The sequence below is a fragment of the Tuber melanosporum genome, assembly GCF_000151645.1.
Source record: "Tuber melanosporum whole genome shotgun sequence assembly, scaffold_149, strain Mel28".
NCBI classification, from domain to species: domain Eukaryota; kingdom Fungi; phylum Ascomycota; class Pezizomycetes; order Pezizales; family Tuberaceae; genus Tuber; species Tuber melanosporum.
This window is the reverse complement of record NW_003298807.1, coordinates 130,038-153,288: the sequence shown is the minus strand read 5'-3', so window position 1 is coordinate 153,288 and position 23,251 is coordinate 130,038. Positions and strand designations below refer to the sequence as shown.

The 23,251-nt window shown below is 47.5% G+C and overlaps 3 protein-coding genes; all 3 read left to right on the top strand.

Annotated features, from left to right (window-relative positions):
- Nucleotides 1–518: 518 nt before the first annotated feature.
- On the top strand, nucleotides 519–2,212 carry GSTUM_00002943001 (uncharacterized protein; the record flags this gene model as incomplete). XM_002836506.2 has 7 exons in its annotated part: nucleotides 519–597; nucleotides 672–809; nucleotides 885–1,085; nucleotides 1,140–1,337; nucleotides 1,387–1,639; nucleotides 1,710–1,904; nucleotides 1,959–2,212. Exons 2-7 carry the CDS (start codon nucleotides 711–713, stop codon nucleotides 2,210–2,212), a joined length of 1,200 nt encoding a protein of 399 aa, XP_002836552.1. The 5' UTR covers nucleotides 519–597; nucleotides 672–710.
- A 5,593-nt stretch (nucleotides 2,213–7,805) lies between these two features.
- On the top strand, nucleotides 7,806–8,375 carry GSTUM_00002942001 (uncharacterized protein; the record flags this gene model as incomplete). XM_002836505.2 has 2 exons in its annotated part: nucleotides 7,806–8,051; nucleotides 8,101–8,375. 2 exons carry the CDS (start codon nucleotides 7,806–7,808, stop codon nucleotides 8,155–8,157), a joined length of 303 nt encoding a protein of 100 aa, XP_002836551.1. The 3' UTR covers nucleotides 8,158–8,375.
- Nucleotides 8,376–19,391: 11,016 nt separating this feature from the next.
- Nucleotides 19,392–20,451, top strand: GSTUM_00002941001 (uncharacterized protein; the record flags this gene model as incomplete). The annotated part of the gene is made up of 3 exons (XM_002836504.1): nucleotides 19,392–19,433; nucleotides 19,499–19,588; nucleotides 19,639–20,451. 3 exons carry the CDS (start codon nucleotides 19,392–19,394, stop codon nucleotides 20,449–20,451), a joined length of 945 nt encoding a protein of 314 aa, XP_002836550.1.
- Nucleotides 20,452–23,251: the final 2,800 nt, after the last annotated feature.

Here is a 23,251-nt window from a genome sequence, read left to right as displayed (position 1 = left end):
TGTGTACATCCGGGTGTTCCGCTGTGCTAGAAGTGTACAAGTAGTATGAACAAGTCCGAGAGTTGCCTGAGCGGGGAGGGGGGTAGAGCTTGGTTCTATGCGGGGGATGGATTTATGAAATCGTGCACGCAAAGGGGTGGTCAAGTGCTTTTTATAAGTGGGATATCGCGAATTTTTCCAATGTCGTTTGTGATAGTTATGGAGATGAGAGCACCGTATTTCCCGTTGGGAGTCGAGTCTGACTTGGTATCTGTAGTAGTCAAGCTTCTTAGGCGAGTGATAGCGGGTGGTGTATAGTATCGGCCCCACTCAACTACTCGAGTCGCCAATTTGTTCCCGCGGTGGGGAACACTGGCATTGGCACTATGACCAATGCAGGGCACTCGGAAAAATTAGTTTTCCAAAAAAGCAATTTATGGAAAAAAACTTCCTTCCGCGGGGCGAAGCTGGAAGAGATCTACTCGTAGGCTGGTGCTAGGCACCACGACGCCCGGTACGAGTACGAGCACTCGTACCATCTCCAAGCCAGACCCAACTAGAGCCTTTATATGGCGCCGGCGCTCCGTATGGATTCCTGGCCAAATCGGAAGATTGCTCGTGAGCTCCCCCCCCAAATAATTTGATAAGGGCAATTTTTGGAAAAGAGTCGCTGGTTAATAATTCTCCGAAAGTACTCTACTCAAGGAACGAAACGCGGCGAAGCTAGAATCATGTCCAATTCGGAAATAAGGCCTCTTCGAATCCTCATCAGCGGCGCCGGTATCGGTGGGCTGACAGCCGCAATTGCGCTCCGTCAAGCTGGCCATAGCGTTACAGTGACCCCCCCCCTAACCACCGGCATCCGCAGTCACCCCTATAGTGAATATAAACTTACTCAAAGATAGATTTTTGAACAATCTCGATTTGCGAACGAGCTTGGGGCGGCAATTCACTTAGCGCCGAACGCGAACTGTCTTGTACGGAGGCTTGGCCTTGTTCCCGAGATGAAAGGCGGCGTAGAAACGGAGTGGATATCAGAGTATAGACCGGATGGATCACTAGTGTTTGAGAAAGATGCTTCTGGGATAGCAGATAGATACCGTCATGTTCATTCTCCTATCACATAAAATCCATGAGGGTTATGCTAAGAAATGTAACAGCCATCGCATTCGATGCACCGAGCCGATCTGCATTCGGCATTGAAGGAAATAGCGATAGCGAATGAAGGGAGAGGAGTCCCAGCAACCATTGCTACCAGCAGCCGGGTTGTGGGTGTTGATTTCGAAGAGAATACACTTATCCTGGAGAGTGGGGAGAGGCATAGCGGGGACGTCATAATCGGTGCCGACGGTGTCCATGTAAGCTTCTTTGTAGAATTGGTTGAAAAGGACTGACGCCGTAGCAAAGTCCACTCTTCGCTCCGCAGTCGTCGGGGAAGATAGTCCAGCACTCCCTAGTGGGCATTCCGCCTTCCGTTTCCTACTCCCCGTCAGCGAAATCCTCGCGGATCCTACGACAGCACAGTTCGCAGCTAATACGGGAAAGCTGCAAGTATGGATGGCGGACGACAAGAGGGTAGTCATATACCCCTGTCGATATAATCTCCTCCTCAACATCGTGTGCTGCTACACTGATACTAGAAACGGCTCTCATAAGGAAGGTATTTTTTTTCCCCCTTGAGTTTCCGTCGATGTCCCCCCTCGGTTTTTCACGCTGACCGGGGGGGAAAGATTGGAGTCAGGATGCAAATAAAGCGGAAATGCTGGACGTGTTCAAAGACTTCTGTCCACCTATAATTGCATTGCTTTCAAAGGTGCCCGTAAACGAAATTAAGCTCTGGCAGCTTCTGGATCTGCCGGCACTTCCCACATGGGTGAAGGGAAATGTAGCGCTAATGGGCGATGCTGCTCATCCTCTCTTGCCATGTGAGTTCCGGCCGTGCCACAGATAATCGAAATGGTTTAACGATGGCACGGTAGATCAAGGACAAGGAGGCGCACAGGCAATCGAAGATGGTGTAGCCCTGGCCGCTGTTCTTCCCCTAGGAACGAAGAAGGAGGACGTCGTAGATAGGCTTAAATTGTACCAGGAATGTAGATACGAACGTGCAACAAGGGTGCAAGATGTTACACGAATGCTAGGTCTTCGCCCCGCAGAACGCAGAGAAAAGCATAACGGTAAGCTTCGCACCGGTACCCAGAACTCCCGCCCATCCTCCAGGTCATACTGCTGATGTGACTGCAGCCTTACATTTCGCTGAATATAACTACAACCATGACGCATACGTCAGTGCATGCGAGAGGCTTGAACAGTTCTTAAAAGAAGAGAAAGGACGTGATGAGGGTAAGCACTTTCTCATATGAATAGCACACATCACTCGCTCGCCTGCCTCCTCAAAATGTGGTTGACTAAGTCGCGAAGGAGCAGAAGCTATAGGCCAGTCAATGCGACCAATGGCACTTCCTACCACTGTGTAGTGCCCAAGAATGGGGTTATTATTTCTAATTATGCCTGGATTTATGTTATGAGATTTATGTCCCCTTCTGGTGAATACCGTACCCAATAAATGCTCGTTATGGAGAGCTACCCGAGTGAAACGCTTCTGGTACGAGCGCGAGAACTACATGGTGTACCGATACCGGGAATTTAGCATCCGGTGCTGTCTTGTACGCCGTCTCGTTGTATGGCTTTCGTTCTAGGTCGGGGCATCCGGGAGAAACCCGGGTTCAGGAAAGGCAAGAAACGAAAAAAAAAAAAATCTAAAAGAGACATCGAAAGCAGATTGGTGGTGCGGAGGCTGATGTGAACCACTTGGGCATGCATCAGCTTTATGGACAGCATCAAAAACGCCGAATGGGCCCCGCTGTAGCAGGTTACGGTACTGGAGAAAGAAGTAATTGGACGATTTGCGATGTCGTCGGAGTTGCCTCCTTTGGCATAACTTAAGATCTGCGTTTCCCGCCCCTTTCCAAGAGTCCGGAATCTTCGATAACATAGCACACGGTCCGATCACTTACCGTAGTGGGGTTTCGGCTGTCAGACAATTTGTCTGAGATCCTCAAGCTGTCCAAGATAAGCAAGCATGAGTCCGTAGAATCCCGTAGGGTCCTATCAGGATACTGTACCGCACGGTAGTCTACGAGCACAAAGGTATAATAACTTATAGCATCATGCTAATTCTAAAATTTAAGTCACCACTCGACCAACGGTTCCAGCTCCAACGCTTGTGAGTCACTCCGGACCGAGTGCTCCGACCATGCCTATAATATTGTATTATTATTTTTACTACTTAGTACTGAAGAACATTTTATTACTAAATCTGGCAACAGTATTAAAAAGGAAATTATATATTTTGTTACTAAAACTTTCTCATAATAGCATAGAGTATCTCAAACTGTAATACTTGTACTACTGATGTTAGTAAATTAAACTATCCTTAATAGTTATAATACCGAGTGGATATTTAGAATTCTCTAAGAGGAGTAAAATTTCAGTCACATGATAAATTTCCTGATATAGTTGAGCTCAAAATTTAGAACCAATATCAGACAAAAAACCATATGATACTAGGGTAAATAAAGTCTAAAATATTTACAAGAGTAGATGGAAGGGCTCTATTATAATATTATTCTAGTCAAGTAAGTTGGTAGTCAGAATCCTTGTAATACATATTCTATCATTATCTTGTATCATCTACTTTCCTCAGTATATTATACTCTTATTTTCTATTATTTTCTGATAGCAAACCCCCTTTTTCATTAGAACCAAGAGTTGAGCAATTGTCATTGATATAGACAGCTACATTACCTAACAATTACTCAAAACCTACTAGAAAAGATACTAATCCTTAAGATCTTAAGTGAAGTCCTAATAGAAGGTATTAGCAGTAGGTGTTTCTGTACCTAGCTTAGTAAATCCAGGTTGGTGGTCAAGATTAATTGAATTTGATTAACAGATAACCTATCACGCCATTGAAGTTACTGTTTCCATTATCGGATAGCACTTTAAAGCTTCTTGTGAAATGCTTGATACTTTTGGAAAATCCTAGTCTGGGAAAGCGCTTAACAAGTCCTCACAAGGGCCTGTTTGACCACATATGCCACAACCTATTTTCTACGATAATATTATAATATTATGGAATTATGCCACTCGGCCTGGCGCTTTGAAGACATGAATTTATTGGCCCAGAGATCAGACTGATCAGTACTGTGGGGGTGTCCAGAGACCCGGCCGCTAGAGTAGAATAGTGACCGGCGAGCGAATTAACGGGTAGGATTGGGTATGTTCTGAGAGATATTATTAATCCTCAAGCACTATACTGTGCGTTGAGGATTAGAGCATGGGCAGCGCAGCCTGCACATGTATGCTATATTTTCGTGCCGCTCGTGCACTAGGATTGCTGCTCTCTTGAGGAGAGGAGCTCCAGATGCTATTCCAGCTCCACTTATACGCAATGTTCACATCCCGTTGCTTATGGGGATAGTTCTCGAGTGCAGGATTAGAGATATATCAAGTGATCTAGGTGGATAGCTGAGATGAATTTTGGGAAAAGCCAGCCTTTTCTTTGGTATACCTAGTTGCATAACTCCGCTTAGCATCTTTCACATTACTGATTTATGGGCTCGCCGGTCACCCACTGTAGGAAGGTATCGGGCCTTATTTCGGCTGGGCGAGTACCGTACTCGAGTGCGATATCCGTAAAAAAAAAAGCACTCCCACCATGCCAACTCCCAGGTCCGTCGCACAAGATGAGTCCGGACGGCACTAGTACCGATAGTACAGGCCGAGTGTGGTAAATTCCGATGCTCTCGGCGGCGTACGGAACTGTCCTTCCTAGTGAAAGCATAAAACCCAAGAGGGAGGATAAGATGCAGTGTCAGCCGTAACTTGCCGTGCTACGGGAAAAGCAAGAAGGGCCGTTTTCCTGCCGGGGCACCACGTCCGACCATTTGTTCAGAGTCCCAGCTGATCGAGGGAAAAGGTTAAGTTCCCGCGCTCCTAGTCGTCCTGCCCGTCCAAGACGGGGTGAGGGCGGCAAAAAGATTAGAGAGATTTTGTCATTGGAGGAGTGGAACGGCAGTCGACTGCTGACTCCTGGAATTGCTCGATGAGCCAAGTGGGGCACGTAGCACAGTAAAACGCTTCAACTGAGTGTCTACTCAGGCAGTCGGGTCGAAGCGGACTCTGTGTGTGAGAATTTCCAGCTTTGGTGTCCCCCTTTAACACGGAGTGTTTTGGGCCCCCACCCACCCCCACCGGTTCCTTCGTATCCATCATCTGAAGATAGTGTTTACTCAGTTTCCAAGGCTGTCAAATCGCCGCTTCCCTGCAGCGAAGAGTTGTCCCTGCTGGAACAGTTGGTTATCTAGGATACCAAGTTGTAGCGCCTCCTATTGGGGTTGCTACTGAGCCATTGCCTCCCTGTGGTATGAAGAGAAGGCACAGTTCGGACCAAGAGCTTGTGTCTATGGCTGTGGCAATCACAGGTTCTGGTCTGGGTCCGCCCGGCCCGCCCCATGCTCCTGTGAGCCTATTATGGAGAAACAAGAGGGGGCAGAGGCCCAAGAGGCACTAGGCAAAGGTTAATCCATTGCATTACTTACTAGCACTTGTGACTAGTTGCTGCTAGGATGAGGGCTCGGAAGGTGTGGTGGTGGTGCCACTGCAGGGACAACGTAACAGAAGATGATCTGAATTTACGGGCGAGCACAGTACAGAAGAAGCAGACGATTTGTAGCTCATATGCTGGCGGGGCCGTCCTCCAGGGATGTTGTGAGGATTTGCTATCGCTAAGGGATGAATCTGCTTTTGAATGATAGATTGATGGCTGTTTTCCATCCAACATCCGAGTAAGAGAATGGGAGTGAAAGTAACAACATGCCGTCACAATCGATTTTTTCCATTGGGTTTGTTTTTGTAGAGAATGGGTTGCAAGGGAGAAGCTGCATTGATCTAGGATTATCATACTACGCTTGGTGAGTGCCAGTGAACCCTTTTAGGGATGGCTCATATTGTCGCCGACCCCCCGGGTTGCTTTGAGATGCGCAGGGAGTGCTTGAGTGCTGGTACTCTTCGGATGTGTGAGTGTAAGATACCGGTACTCGAGTGCTATGGGGGTAGGCGGGATCGGGCTGGGTTGCCCCTGCAATGCCATAGGTTAATATGCCTGATAGGTGTCATTAGCTAGTGGCTAATGTATACATTTGGACAACTTCCTGCCATAACTGCAAACATGATAGGTTTACCAAGTGCAGCTAGACAAATGCAATGATAAATGATATAAAAACATCAATCCAAAACTACTATACATCCGTAGAAACACACACTTCCCTTTCTTGATCCTGTAGAACTCCAGAAACGATCAGAAAATCAGACTCTCCGAGCACTCAAGTAGGTGACCCAAGACTGTCAATGGAAGTCCACTACAATTTTGGCAACGGCGTAGTACTGTATAGCACTGTAGCCCCTGTTTGCGCGCTTCTGACCACTGTACTAGTACAGTACGAGCGCAGTGTAGTGGAGATCTTTGTAACCAGAATAGGTGGACATTCGTCTGGCTCAGTGATGGCACGTTGATTCTCCTGGGTCTCCTTGTGCTCGGCTTATACAAGTATTCTGTGAAAGGCCCCTTAACGGCTATTTTCTAAAGAAACTACCGCAATAGGGATCAGCATATTACCAGGCCCTTATTTGGCCATATGTAAAGTATTGGGACGCTCAGTGCCAAGACAAGTACTGATAATCCAAGGTGTCCGAATACCATAAATCGCCAAGTATGCAAGTGGTTTGGAAAGTGCGCCGAGTCGATCAACGGGAGAGAGTAAAAACTCGTTAAATCCGCCATCTTGGACATATCTCGGATCTCCCCGATCAGAATCAATTCATCCTGATAAGGAATAGTGTTTTCCAGATGGAGTATAGCTTTCGAAGGCTTGGCCTTTCACATCTCATTAACTGTATTTGTTATCCTGTTAATCTACTCTTGCTAAGCCCCTTGCAGTTTAGTATGCTTGTATGCATAGTACGGTGATTTTCTGTCAAAATATCCGATGATGGGATTTAGCGAGTTTTTTTATTCAACCGGTACTAGTACAGTACCAGTACAGTACTCGAGCACCCCGGCATGAAAATTTGGACCCAAGTTCAATTCACAGCTCTAACCTACCAGTATTACCGGTCGTATGAGTGCAGCTTGGGAGTTACAGCCAAATATTCTTGTCGAGATGAAATTGAACTATGGTCCAGAGATTCAGCAAGTCCTCGCCCGGAGTTTGCTAGCCGGATAACTGCCAGTCTTCAAAAGACACACCGCACGTAACTTTGTACAGGTTCTGCAATGTATCATGCAGTTCGGTATCGAGGCTAATGTCCCCATGAAAATTGGCGACGTATTTATCCCTCCCTCTATCGATTTGTAGGGAGTCCAATAGAGACTCAGTTCTTATCGGAGTGTTCGCTGAATACCGTACCCTACCGGGGCCAAAGTCGAACAATACTTTCCCTGCCAAAGTCCCCTGGCTCCAGCCTAGACGTCCCTCGCGATACAAGAGTAGAGCTCATCGCGGGATTGGTTTCACGAATAAATTGTACAGTACCCGAAGAGGTAACGCGAGAGATTTGCAATGGTGAGATACCCGAGCCCAATAAGCCCGCCACGGTATCGTTACCGTAGAAACCCACCATGGCCAACAACCTGTCAAGTATCATACTCGGGTACAGATGAGCCCGACAGGAGTATTCTTGGTCACCTCCTAAGTTGGAGTACCTGCTCCGAGCTATTGCTATTCGTCACCAAAAACATCACGACTTCCTCGTAACGTGTCGGTATGACAAACGATCCTGTCCCCCCCCTTTTTTTCATTCCTCTCGTACAACTCTGGGACGAGATGCTCAGGTCATATTTCCTTCGAAAGCCCCTTATTTACTACTATCACATCATAAACCACAGAGTGATTGCCAAGCTACAGTTATCCCCCTTGAAGATAAAAAAAATTTTATCTTACATAGGCTACAGGTATTACTGTACAGTACAAGTACAAGCTTTCTTAGCGGTGAAAGCAATTATGATTCCGGTAAAATCCTGCTATTGAGTACCGGTATCACCATGTTAAAACTGACCAGACAGTACAATACCGGCATACTGGTTGGCCGGGGCCAGAAGCCGTTTTGGTTATCTAGTCGAGGAGGAACGATGCTGGTACTGTGCAGAAGAGTAACCCCCTTGTCTGGTGCCCACGACCAACTGCGCTGGAGGGAGACTGGGGTACTGGTACGTGGCCCGGGCAAGAAGTAACCGGAAATAGGAGGGTATACTCGAGAATTCTGCCGTATATCAGCGCTCAGCTGCAACATGCACAGATTTTTTTACCATATTTCTTTAATCCCTGTTTTCGGATACTTCTTGCCCAAGACCAGTTCGGCGCGCATAGGCGCAAGGTGAAACCTAGCAGCAGACTCTGCAAGGTTCTCCACACTACCGTATCGCTGTTCAGCCCGCGACGCTGGTTTCCACGAGTATTCTCGAGTCTTGCGCACCCACAAAGCGGGGGGGGAAGAGGAGAAAGCCTAAATAAATAACAGTTCTTATTAAGGGTGCCGACAGACCGAGGATCGGTTAGATTGTCAAGGTTCAATCCCTATTTCTTCAAGTCTCATTTTTTCTCCTGTCGCTTGTTGGGCTAACGCTCCACCTTACTCTAGCTATAGAAGCGTTGTCCCCTTCCAGAACACGAAAGCCACCGAACTGCACCACAAAAAAATTGATCGATCCTCTAGTAACGGCTGTGTTGGGATCAGACAAGATGGGAGGATATGTCTGCGAAATATGCCAAGATACATTCACGCGTCAGGAGCACTTGGAACGGCACACAATGTCACGTATGTTTTCTCCTTGGACCGGCAAACGTCGCTTAATTGACCTCATCATTCAGATCTTAACAAACGGCCGTTCAAATGCCATACCTGCATGAAATCATTCTCCCGCCGAGATCTTCTGACTCGGCATGAAAGAAACCACCTGGATCCATCTCGGCCCGATACAATGGTTTCACGGCGTGCGATTGCCCCACGATCCCTCGCGGCCTGCAAGAATTGTGCGGCGTCGAAACAAAAGTGTTCCGGAAAACAGACGTGTGATCGGTGTTTGCGAAAGGGAATTGAATGCAAATTTTCCGTTGGGAATACAAGCAGAGGGTCCAGGGTTCATAAAAGCTACAACCAGGGTACTAAGAGGGCCGTTGTGGCCGATGAAGGAGTGACTGAGGGTGAAGGGGACTCAGAGACCCAAAATCCTCCACAGCCGGATGGCTCTCAGAGCCCACCACATGTTACGGATGCTAGTGCAGAATCCAGCACGTTTTTTCCTACCTCGAATGTAGAGCCAGCACTAGGTGGGACAGGCAATATGTTTATATCTAACGAATCTCCCCCTATGCACAACTTCTACCATGGGATGAGTGCAGCAGATTTGGACGTTTTCCTGCTCAACATATTTGACCGGGAGAGTCACCCACTTCAAATGGATTCATTTGAGGATAGTAACTTCCCTCCAATGATATTCAACGTGGCCTCTCATTTTGAGACGAGTGCAGACTGCCCAAATCCGGTACAGCCAGGTCTTGACCCGAATCCCCAGCAAATGGAGCCGAAAGAATCCCAACAAACCCCACCGAAACAAATTCTAGGTGAGAGCTTTGTCGACAAAGGCAAAATCCCAGAGCAGCCCCGGCCCCCGGTGCCTCCGGCGCATGATACATCCCAGCCATCCAGTACAGAAGAAACCTTGGGTACCCATTCAGCGGCTTTCGAGGCATCCTCAATTGTGTGGCGTAACCCAACATCTAGCGATACCTATGCCGATATGATTAACGTACGGGCACAACCAAATTCCCAACTCCCCAGAAAACACATACGACTTCCTATTCGGAGCCAACGTTCGATGAGAGACGCAATGCTCGAATTGCCATCATTAGCAATCACCAGTGAAACCCGTGATAAGATTGTGGTTATGTTCACTAAGGCCCACTCACGTGAGCAATGGGGGGATCGGGACTTAGCATCATTACCAGATATAGAATTCCTGGAAGACGCACTTGAATGCTACTTCAAGTATTTCCACCCTCAGTATCCATTGTTGCACCGGGGGACCTTCAACCCCAATACGGCACTTATTTTACTTACCGCGGTTATGGTGGCGGTAGGAGCAATCTGGAGTAGTGGGTTGACTGGGGATGAGGAGAAACAGAGGGCATCGGAGGAAGCCCGATCCATCAAGGCGATTGGCTACGCGATTTTAGAATGTGTTAGACGCTCATTAGGGCAATGGGTGAGGGAAACCATTCTAACCAGCCAGGTTAAAATTGCTGATATATACCCGTTAGTATGAATCCGACAACAGTAGGATCCGGGACTATGAGGGACATCAAGCCTCCCTTATAACCTATATAGGCCAGAGTTGGGCTGGGGCAAAACGAAAGATGGAGTTGGCCGAAGCCTTCGCGGGGACCTTAATGGCTATGATTAGGCGGGCTGAAGCCTTTCGATTTTGCACTTATCGATCATTGGAAGATATTCTGAGCGAGCGGACAGATTCTGTAAAAAGTACCTGGATGAAATGGAGTGTAAACGAGCAACGAAAAAGGTAGAGATACCATGTCCGAAAAATGCTACTAAAACGATCCTAATCATGGCCCATCTAGGCTCGTATACTGTACCCAGATATGGGATTCCCAGATTAGCGCTCTCCTGCACATACCTCACTTTGTTGCATTCTCAGAACTGAGTCTCCCATTACCTCAATCCGACACCCTCTGGAATGCTCCGACCGCAGAGGCTTGGCTTTCCCTAGCAAAACAGGAGCTCAGATACAACTCCGCAAGTCTTAACCTCAGGTTCGACCAGTCCTTCTGCACGTTTGCCGGTCGTTTTATCCACGACTGTAGTCGAGGTGTCCTATCCCAGAACTGGATTTCCTCCTCCCAACTTCTTAAAGGAGCCCTTTTGGCCGTCGTGCACTCACTTGTATTCGAGCAGCGCCAAATGCAAGATTTATATGAGTTTAGGGAATGCGATGCCTCCGCAATTCGAACCCCTCCGAGAACTACGGTAAAGGCGATATTCCCTAGTGTCGAAGCAAGAAAGTTAGAGCTGCAGAGAATCCTCCAGAACTGTGAAGAGGCGTTACACGCTGAGCTCGGGCCTATATCTGAGCATAGAGATAACAATATCAGTGCTATATTTGTTCATTATAATGCACTCGCTCTTTTCTGTTCCTTACAGGGTATCCTGATGTTGGCTGGGCGGGAAGATGCGAGTGCGGCCAAGAAAGCATTGCCGGTACTCCAAAGGTGGGTTGACCAGGAGGACGCTCGACTTGCTGTTTGGCATTGCGGGCAAATTTTCACGCTTGCGAGAAAGTGTGTTGCCGAAAAAAGAGGTAAGCCCCTGGGAAAATTCCACGGTTGTTGGTAGCGTGCCCTGACCTTTCCAACAGTAGTCAATTATCTCCCCTTGGTGCTCTTCCATGCTGGCTTAGTGTTATGGGCATACGGTATCCTACAGGCCGTGATGCGCATTCATCGTCAGAACTCTGAATCCTCAACTCCCGCTCCCGCCCCCGTCCAGCCATTAGATGTGCTTGTTCACGTAGACCAACCATGGAGCGATGCGATGGCAAACTTCTTCCAGAGTGGACGGGGAATACCCGTACTCACTCTTGCGGGTGGATATATATCCCTCGAGAAGCCAAAGGAGGTCATGGCCATCTGTGGAGATATAATCAAGGATGCGGATGCAGGGGGGAGTCTGGCAGGGGATTTGATAAGGCTCGTGAGTGTGCTGGGGGCTTCAGGGTGGAACCTGATAAAGAACCTAGGAGAGTTCCCAGGCGCTTTTGAAGTCAGAGCGTAGAGGTTCTCTTATGCCGTGTTTGTAACTAATGTTGTAATTTCATGAGGAGTAGATAAAAAAATCGATGCTAAGCCTTTATAATTACCACCATGTTTAAGTTCTCGCAGGCCCTCACTAGTCTTCCCTTACAGCCGAGAATCGGAGTTGTGTTCACATAACTCTTAGGGACACGAAGCATACCTTTTCAATCTTCTGGATAAGACCAACCCTAGGTTGAGTGGACTACCGGTACCGAAAATCCGCGTAGAACAGCCGGCAAGCCCGCAGCAGGGTAGAAGATGGTAATTTAGTGATTAAAGTTATATTAAAGACGACGTAAGGAACCCAGACAAAAACCCGGTACTCGAGTGCAATATGATGGGATGTGCCATGGTCCACGCGTCCGCACTGGCACAGGACCCGATGGGAACCGTAGATAAATTGTAGTGCTGGCTGAGGGCCTTGGTAACGGTACTTGAAGTAATTTGGGATGATGCCGTGGAAAGGGGGAAAGAATGTGTGTAAGTAGGGGTGGATGTCGGAGTGAGGTATTAGGGGCCGGGTTGTGGGGTACCGAATGAGTCCGAGGTGGGGAACACAATCACAAATATACTTGCACATAAGTATAAATTATTGGTAATTTATGTGTCTGGATTTATAAGGGTTTTGGCAAGGACGGTTGGGTGGACAGTGAGGAGTGGGGTATCATAATATTTACAGTATGACATTGTGGTGACTTACTCGTAGGGTATGGGAATTGTTGATGGTTCGTGCGAGTACTGTACTGTACAATACAGCATCATTGATTTTGCGATAACCACGATGCGGGATTTACCGATTGCGAATGGAGGGAAAATTAGTTCCTCTCCGGAAGACATCCAAAGATGGTGGCAGGGCGTGATTTGTAGGAGGGGAGACCCGCCAATAGCTTCTCCCCTTCCTCCTTCCTCCCTTCCTCCTTTCCTTACCGTACTCATTACAGCACCAACCGGAAGTTGGGTCCATCCCGAGGTTCTTCCCATCCTCGCCGTTTGTGCGATGCTCGCACAGTGCGGTACGATAAGGCCATTGGGTGCACGGAGGACTCAGCCCAGGTCGTGTTTTCCAGAGACAGGTCCGGATTTCTTTGGTGGAGGTTAACTCGTTCCTGTGTTGGGTGGGGTTCATACGTCGGGAATATACTGTAATTGCAGATGTTCGACACACGGATGGGGTACGTATCTCCTTATATATTACTCGGGCCAAGGTTTGGGGGGGGTCAGAGTCGTCATTCCAGGTCGAGGAGTTAAGAATCACCGGAGACCCCAAAACTGGTGAGAATTGGACGGGTCATACTGTAGGTCTTTGTTCCCGAGAGTTTGCGGATGGGAGGAGGTCGCGATTATACGACGATCTCTATTGTGGTTCCCGGAAGTGGGAGGGGCTTGCGCAGATGGATACGGCCAACTGTGGACGGGGGTTGCTGAGACGAACTGGTGGGGGATAGTGCACTAGCCTACTATAGCTTAGTGGTGAATTGTGGACTGATTCAATGCCGTGCGCGGGGGATTCGGTATTTTTTGGAGCTCCCGCCGGTGAAGCATACAAGTAGAGGATGTCGCGGAGAGGTCATTGTCCCGCTGCCGGTACCACCTGTTACCTCTTTTGAGCTGGCGATGGTACTGTAACAGTCCTTACAATTTGGGGCAAGACATTAGGCTATCATCATGCCATGCCTTTCAGTGACAGTGCGCAGTGCTTGGCCCCAGCTTGAGGCTTGCTGCACGGTTACTTGGAGGGTTCAAGCTCAATGGATTGAAGCGGGGTAGGCACTCTGGAAGGATTGAGTGGTAATGAAATTACTGATCTTGGGGTATTGAGATCGGTGGTTAATCCATTTCCCGTGATGCCCGGTTACACCAAACCTGAAGGGCAGGGCTCCCCGTAGAGTACTGTACGGTACGGAGCACTCTCTCACCCCAGAGCGGAAAAGGAATTGTCCGACATCCCCTTAACTAAACCTCGAGCGCCAGGAAAGCGATTTCCTGAGGCCCTATGCCACAAATATATCAAAATCGGACTTATGATATCACCCGAGCATCCGTTTGCCGAAGTGTGCGAAAAAAAAGAAAAAGAGTTGAGTGCGGTATCACGACTGGTTACTGATACCCAAACTATGGTTACTACAGTCCTACAAGTACTTTTGGACATGAGAGCTAATCAAGCTCTTCCTATATTGTCTGGCGACAAAGTTCGCTGGTAGCGAGAAATGTTTATCGCTGGCTGGATGGAGAAGTTATGGTCCACCTTCAAAATATGTCTGCTTGGTCCGTTGTGAGAGAGGGCGCAAGGATCAGGACGCAATAGTGCCTGCCTCGTGGTGGCGATATTATCGGGAGCTGAAGAGAAATAGCACGTCGTGGGCGGAGTTGACAAACAGCTCGGAATGAGGAGGAAAGCGTGTTGTTCTGTGTTGGGAGAGACGAGCAGTTATGATATATAATTATTATACAGAATAGTACGCATGCTGGGAGGTAGTGTATGCTAAAAGCACTCAAAGCAATGCCCACTCGCACACACGCACCCAAACTTCCTTAGGCAGGAAAAACCACATAATGGTGCCCTTAGGCTAACCGCCGTACCATGAAGACCGACGGTGCGGTGGAGTTTACATGGCATAGAAACCCCTGTTGTGTCCATGAGGTTGTGTGGGGAATCTATATAGGTTCAAATGGTCAATTCCCCATCCATCGTTCCTGTTCTAAACCCGGCTCGATAAAAAATAAAAAAAGATCTATGATATTATTATCATACAAAAAGCTATTCTCAAGAGCCCTCATCTCCTCAGCAGAGAATGCCCCCAAAACATCTCTTCTTTCTCGGCCTACCTCAAATCGCCCTTCCCGTCGCTAATCACCTACCGCCCAAGTCCAGCCCCTACCTACCTACCTACCTACCTGCTCAGAAGCCGATCAGATACTAGGGGAAGTAATGTGCTATGTGTGTCCGATCATGGGGAGGCGGTGGTTGCTCAATAGTCAGGGGTATTTTATGGGGGGATATATGGCATAGGTGGCTTCCCTTAGGATAATGGAAAGTGCTTTGTGGTAGTGTTTGGAGGGCGTAGGGATTCTATGTGTTTAATTCCCGATAGCATGGCCAGCATTTCATGAGTTGTCACTCGCCCATTGGGCCATTGAAACGACATGGAGATGAAGAAAAGAAACCAAAAATATAGTTCCGTAATCGTGGGGATTTCGAAAGCACTGGATTGGTTTTCGCTCATTTCTCCTTTATTAGGATTATGAGCAGACTGTTTTCCTATCCTATATTATAATATTATAATACTAATCATTTGCACCCTTGTCCGTGTCAATTCCAGCAATTCCGTTCTCGCCTTGCCATCCCGTTAAGGCTGCCAAGCACGGCAACCATTTCTCATAGAAGTCCGGAGCACCTGAACTTTCGAGATGAATGGCTTCCTCCCCTTCCAGCCCATGGGCAACGTTCTTGTATCATATCATGGACAAGGTTGAGTCGTGTACTTTTGGTGTCACTCGGTTGCCTGTTTTGGGATTGGATGGAGCTGTTTTTGCTGCCATCTGAATTTACCGATGGAGATAGCGTGGAGGACTGGAGTCTCGGTTGATATTGGGGCGCCCCTGAAACCAGAGGTATGCTACAGTATCATACGGGTCTGCTGTACGAATCGTGCTTTGATCCTATATTAACTTCCTAATCCCCATAAAACAGTTAAAGTTGATATATCCACGACATCAGTATTATGCCCCAGAAGTCTCTTTATCATTACCAATACCCAAGTCCTTGTACGATCCCTTAGAGTCACTACCGGCAAGAAATTCACCCGTCCCCGACCAACCCTCTCAGAAACGAAATCGCAAAACCACCAAGTTACACGGCAGCTCCACCGACAAACTCCAATCAAAGAGCACATGAACCCCACTGACACAGAGACCAACCATAAGATAGAAACATTAGTGGGGCCGACGGCCCGGCCCCACGCCAACGCCATAAAACGCCACGAAATATGGAACCACATAAGATCATCGGATCTGCGGGAGACCCTTAACAAGTGATTTGTCTATCATGCTGTACCCGCCCTAGATAAGAAAAGCACCTAAACACGGGAATTTGAAAAGAAAGAAAAAAAATACACCGGTATGGCCAATCATCCGTGAGTATTTGTGCTCGCAGACAACAATATCCTCAATCTTCGGGCATTTCTTGTCCGCGTTGTAGGGGGGGGGTGGGGGGGCAGAGAACGATACACCAAAAATCCTGTGGCAAACATCAGATCTGATAGGGTTGTTCACTATCCCTCATGTTCTTTGTCCCCCCCCACTGTGTCACCGTACCGCAGTACGATTCACAGACATACAGTACTGGACTCCCAGCCCTAGGATAAGCAACCTTCCCGTCTGGTCAAATTGACGTGACACCGCCATTTCCTAGATAATTTGAAAGGGCGGCATTGCGGGCGACGCAGATCCTCAGTGGCTCGGGCATGCTTTGGGGTTTTTTCCGTGGTGTCTGCAGTGTGAGAGTGCATTCGCCACTATCATAGAAGTGTGTTATATAAGGTGCGGGTATCATAAATGATAAATAGTGTTGAACCAAGACACGCCTTTCAACGCTCCTAATGGGAGCAGAATTCCCACATTTGGTTTATCTCCGCCTTGCCCAGAATCCCCCAGAGCACCCTTGAGTGATGCTGCAGAGGTGGGTGATATCTCGGCTTGCGACTAGCTTTGCTCGGTTCCGAGGTTCCGATTCTGTCAGGCATGTCCCCGGAGGTTATCACGGGTGTGGAAGGTTTTTTCCCTCCGTCTATGAGTGTGCCCTGCAGATTCACGGACAGTCGGCATCTAAAGTTCTATGAAATGACTGATATACATTATAGATTTGGCACACCATTTATGCAAACCTTGATTTTCCCCATTATTTCTCGTCCTGATGTACTATAGTGATGTGGGCTTCGGATTTGGGCTGCTTATATACGGTGAGTTATGTGTTTGATCACAGGTTTTTGCTTAAAGATGGATCGAGTTCCGGAAGCAGAGGGATCATGGTTTATATATCATAAGTGGGAGCAGATATTCCAGATCTGCAGTATAAATGGATATGCATTTCTGCCTCTTCCTATCTCACGAGAGTGGCAAGGAAATGACCTAACTATTGGTGATAATATGAGCACGATATGGCAAAACTCCTCCGCGCTCGCCATCTATAGCCCTCCCCTAAACAACTCCTAAACCCCCATCAACGAAACACTAACTGAGGACACAAGAAACACTGAAGAGAACAAAAAAGGGAAGGAACCAAAAAAACACCCACTAGTTCTCACCGGAGCCTTGTCCGAACGAGGTAAGAAGGGCATCGGATTTTGAGAGCTCAAAGGAAAACCTCGATTAACAATTGCGGCCGAGACCGATGCCGAGTGATCTACCATGTATCACTTAGAATTTAGGCTAAAGGGGGTTAGAAAACTTGGAGTTAAAGGAACAGCCTATCAGGATATCCAGGTTCCTGCTTGATCCCGGCTAAACGTGGGTGGGAATCCGCAGTAATCGGCTCTCTGTGGAATCAGTAGCCTTAAATACCGGTACTTCAAGGGCGGCTGTGATAAAAAGAGACTACACGCCTTTCCATCTCTCAGACGTGGATTGATAGATCACAAGGGGGTATATGATACAAATTACTTTCATACAGCACCAGGAGCACGGCCCGGCAACTACGGCACAGACCTCTGCTGGGTCGGATCTCCCGGGGACCCAGGCTCCAGCGTCCCGGTAACTTATACTATACCGCAAGATTTCCACAAAAAAGCTATCATAGCCTGGATGGGGATGTACCATAGCCCAAAAATTCCCCAAACGGACGATTTTGCCTTATAGGTAGAAGCTGATATTAATACGCTGTCTGTGTCGTATATCTGAACTCATGTATGAAACCGGTATCGTACTAGAATTTATATTTTTATATTTGGTTACAACACTTCAAACGCGCTTTTCTCATCCCGGCGAAAAAGAAAAAAAAGCCCACGTGCCGGTTCTCGGAGAGAGAGGTGTTCATCTGATAGGCCTCTGCAATCTGTCTACAACTCAACGGTAGACTAAAGTACCCTTTCTTTCTCGCTTTCCGGAAGCGGACGCCTTCCAGATATTAAAAGGGGATATTTATTTTTTCCTCCTCAGACAACTGACTTATTTCTCAAGTTATGATGCCCTATGAGAGCGCTGGCAAAAAAAAAAACATAAATTAATCCCAATCAGGCAAATACGGAATGTAAAACACGCCATTATTCGAGTTAGTATCTCGCCAGATGACAAGAGCTTTTCTATATATATCAGAAGCTCGACGGAACAGGGAACTCCAGGGATAGGAAGTGGGGCCAAGAGCAAACCTCAAAAAACCTGCTGTCATATATCAATAATGCTTCGGCCCTATTTGGCAAAGATGGAACCGTTCCGTTCGGTGACCGTTTCTCATACAAAAATGCTTGTCGTTCCTTTTCCTTCCGTTTCGAAATGCACATTTTGTATGGGAAATGGTCGCCAAATGGAATGGTTCCATTTTTGCCAAACAGGCCCTTCATATATTAATGGTGCTCATTCCAGTTAGTAGGGTAGAGCGCACTGGCACTGGTAGGATAAGTATTTGTTTCTACAGTGACATTGTGAAATACCTAGCTGGTGCAGTGGTTAATATGTCAAGAACAAATTGACCTCCCATGCATTTAGTGGGTGGTCAGGAGTTCAATTTCAGCTCAAGGTAGGGTTGTTGTTGAATTCTCCATCAGGTAGGGCAGGATACTTTGGGATTCCTGGCCATACTGGAACTGGGAGGGAGAGGTGGCAGATTTCGACTCTGGACCAGTACCCTGAGGGGGGGTGGTTCGCGATCGGCAGGCTTTTCTTGCTTCCTAACCTAATGATTCATATGATAGCAGTTCTGATTCCTCAATACTATCCAGACTCTCAAATACAATAAACTTGACTGTATTGACTCAGTGTATGCAAGTAGTCAATCTGGCTTCCAGGGCTCATCTGGCCTTAGACTGAAAATGACAGACCCTCAAAAGCTTATAGCACTCCAAATAATCACAATAATGATTTTCTAAGAGAAAGGCATTGTAGATAGACCTCCTGGCTACATTGTAGTCTTTTTTGTTGGCTTATCGCAAGTGGAACCATATACAAAAGGATTGAATGAGCGAAAACATTTCACTGAATACTGGCGAAACATTACACTAAGCACATTACACCGTACCAGCACGGAACATTACACAGGACAAAACTGGGAACCTACTACCGGTACGGTAGTGGTTTTTATATATAATTATGATAGTAGCGAGGTTTCTATTGCACTAGCTGTAGCTATTTTTAGGCGAAGGAGCTGTTGTGGAGGATTACCCTACCTTCGTCCTCTGCAACCCTTGTTTAGGTGGCTCCTAGTACAAGGGTGGCACTCATAAATTTACCACAACTGTGTCCCATCAGAACAATACAACCCAGCGTTCGCCCATCATGTCGAACGACAAATTCAAATATCGTGTTGAAATTCAGCAAGTACTATGCTTCTTTCCAATCTAATGCACTATACCCGGTCTTTGTCGAGAGGCTTACAAGCGTAGATGATGTTCGTTTCGGGCGAAACCGGCGAACCATCTGCAGAAACCACAGGAATCATCGAAGAGATTGTGCGGGGCCAGGTTATCGAGATGGTACCATCTCCAGAATCCACTTTCTGCCTGGAGATTCTAACTCGTGATAGTTGCAACAATGCACCAATCTTGCGTCACGTCGCGGGTCTCGCTCCATTTCGACCGATGACCTCATCTTCCTCATCCGTCATGACAAAGCGAAGGTTTCTCGCCTACGAACTTATTTATCCTGGAAAGATGTTAGGAAAACCGCCAAAGATAACGATCCATCTGGGGGAGCTGGTGCGCCCGATCCTGCCGACCTTCTCGACGACGCGGCTGCAGGCATTGCGGGCGGGACTGGGCCGGTTCAGATGAGGCAGAAGAAGGCAAAGATCGGACTCCCATGGGAGGTGGCTAGTTTTTTCTCGGAGCAAGTCCCTGAACGCGAAGAAGATGAGGACGAAGACGAGGTAGAGGCCAACGCGGCCACACTACAGCGCCTCAAGAATGCGGATGAACGTACGAGAGGTATGACTAGGGACGAATACGTACATTGGTCGGAATGTCGCCAAGCTTCCTTCACATTCCGCAAAGGGAAGAGGTTTCGGGAATGGGCTGGGTTCGGAACTGTTACAGATGCAAAGCCCAATGACGATATTGTCGACATTCTGGGTTTCCTGACATTCGAGATTGTGCAGACTCTCACTGAGGAAGCGCTAAAGGTAAAGGAATTAGAGGACCAGGTTTTATTGGAGAGTCGAGAGAAGAGTAAAAAGAGGAAACGGGAGAAGTTCTTGTTTCATGCTGAGGAGGGAAGGACGCCTATTGAACCGCGACACGTTGAAGAGGCTTTCCGAAGATTACAAGTCCCGAAACCCAAATCCCGAGCCATGAGGAATTTTTCGGGTGGAGTGGTCAAGTCAAAATTGACTCTGGTGTAGTGAGTTTATGGGTTCCACGCAAGGCCATCACGGCCCACAGTTTATGGTGACACGATAGATGAGGGGCTTATGTGCGAAATCGGCGTTTTTTTTTTTACACATTTTACATTTCTGCTTGTATTTTTGTTGGCTTGCGGGTCGCTGATTTTGCTCCATGTCATCTCTTGTTCTTTCATGCATTGGGGTGGTTCTTCTGATCTGGTCTTTTTGGTTACTTCAATTTGTTCATATTAGGGATAACCTGCGAGGATTGGAGGGTGGTATGTACTGTAGTAGACACTTGCTCGACTAATGCTTCGTATCACACACCCAAGTACTCACAGCATGGAATATGAATAACTCCATTCCGTCATTTACCTGGTTGGCCCCATTCGAGAAGACACGCAAAATGAGGGGTCGATGCTGGACAGATTGTGCTCCCACTCCCTTTCGGCTGGAGAGACAAGTCGAAATTATCATTGACCACTGAGCTGGCAAGACGTAGGCATCCGCAAACACCTCTATCCATCAAAAGGTCCTTCCTCAATCATATTTTTTCATAATGAATTGTGAGACTGTGACCGCTGGGTGGTCATGACCAAGGGACACAAGACATTTCAAGGCATGGCTTTCGCACCTTCCCGGTGATTTCTGAAAGTTTTTTGGTCGTTCCTGTTGTCACCCGCCGCGGAGAGGGGGAATTAAAAGACCGGATCGCGAAACCTGAAAAAGTATAGCTTCAGAATAGAAAATCAAGCCAAGATACAATACCGTACTCGTAGGAGCGTGTCATAAAAGGGAATCACGACAAAGAGAAGAAAGAAAAAACAGGAGGGAGACCATAAAGCGAGTAGGAAATTTTCAAAAAGGAAATATCAGTTCTAATCAAGGCATCATAATATTATCATGCTTTTTTACTCGCAGGGTGATTGCAGGAAAAGAAGAAAAAAACGTGGAGTGATATGCTTACCACGGCTGAGGCTCCGCCTTTCGAGACAAAATTGAGTTCAGGTTTATCCCCCATCCACTCCGCCCACCCCCCCCAGACCGGGTAACCTTGACCCGCCCACCAGCCCACCAACCCACAACCGTATTTTCTTGCCCCAGGCAACGTTTCCGACCCTTTGCCCTAGAACAACTTTACCTTGCAGCCGGGGAACTCATACTCGCCCGACCAGAAATGATTAAGGGCGCACCTTCCACTCAACAACCGTCCACCACCCGCGCATGTACATAATGCCATTTTCACCCTCCAGTCCTGTTCCCCCCAAGATCCGTCCGAAGAGTTATCCATGTCCTGTCGCCGAATGCACCAAGTTGTTCACCTGCGAGCGCGGCATTAGGGACCACCTGTCACTGTACAAGGAACGTTTTCAAGATTACGCTTACAAGGCTCTGGAAGAACAGTTCGCGTTCTGCTCCGACCCCCCCGAAACAAAGGAGACTGAGACTACCCCCGTTAAGAAGGCCCCTCGTGAGAGCGGTCGGGAGAGTTTCAATTATCTCAGCGCTCATTACGAAGCTTGGAAAAACAAATACGGTATGTATTATTTTTTGTTTCCCCGGTTTTTCCCTTTTTTTTTGTTCCTTTTTCCTTGCTTTTTTTCTATTCATCGTTTATTTATAATCTATCATCGGCTACCGGGGGAATGAGTTATTGTGTGGATGAGAATGTGGGATTGATTTCGTGCTAATTTGAAGGTACGGCGGATCCAGCTCAGAGCAACAAGGAGAGCTTCGAATCCAGACATCGACAAGCTGCCCGCAAGTACCGTCTCAACAACAAGGAGAAGGTTCGACGCATGGTTAAACTTAGCAAGTTCCGAGCCAAGGCCAAAAAAATGGGCTTCGGGGCTGACGAGGCCGAAGCCAATGCTCAACTCTGGATAGCCGCATGGGAGAAGAAGTATGCCGAGTCGACAACAAAGTGCGAGGCAGGAGAGGAAGACGAAGAGGAAATTGATACCATATCTTCTATGCAACCTATGCAACCTATGCGGTCTATGCAACCCATGCCGCCCATGCCGCCCATAGGGCCTGCTCAATCGATGCCGTCTTAGGGCGTCATCTCTTTTTGTAAAGTGCTGAAGTTCTTTTGGGGCCTTTATCGCTTTTCTATCCTTACCTCTTCGTTTCCTAATTTTCTCCCCAGGCCCTGCTATTGGATATCTCTCTCTATCCCCGATATTTCTTCGCCTATTTTTCATATGTCATCTAAGTTCGGTTCCATCGGTGGGGTTTAATAAGGTGTACTTTGTACGGTACGGGTCAGTCATCTTTCAGTAGATAAAACGGGGCTGCATACGGGCAGTTTCGACGGATGGCGGGAAAGTGTGGCTGGAGATCTGTTCTTTTGGTTTCGATTTATTATTTATTCCTTTTCCCCCTTTGCAGCAGTGATTATGAAAGAAGTCTCAACATGCATTACGATATGATGCCTCTCCTTTTTCTCCTTTTTCTCCTTCTTTTCTACTTCACCTGTAGATGCTGGGATCTCGGTCTCTCTTTTTTTTGGCTCCCGTCGTTTATCACGCTTTAATGGTTTTGTTTATTCTATGGGATACCTAAGTCTTTTTCGAACCTGCTTTTCCACCATTTTTCCGCCTCATTTCCACAATCGCGGGGGGTTCTCGTTATTTCCTCCAATTCTAAAATATCGCTTTCTCCACCCTCATTTTTCTCCAGTTTTGTCCGTAAAAGAAGGATACTACTTGCTCTTTTTCGGGTTTTTATTTTTCATTCCTCGTTGCGCACGGCATGGGCGGGTGGGATTGGGATACCCGCGTTTTTCCTTTTAATGAGAAAAAAGTCATTATTCGAG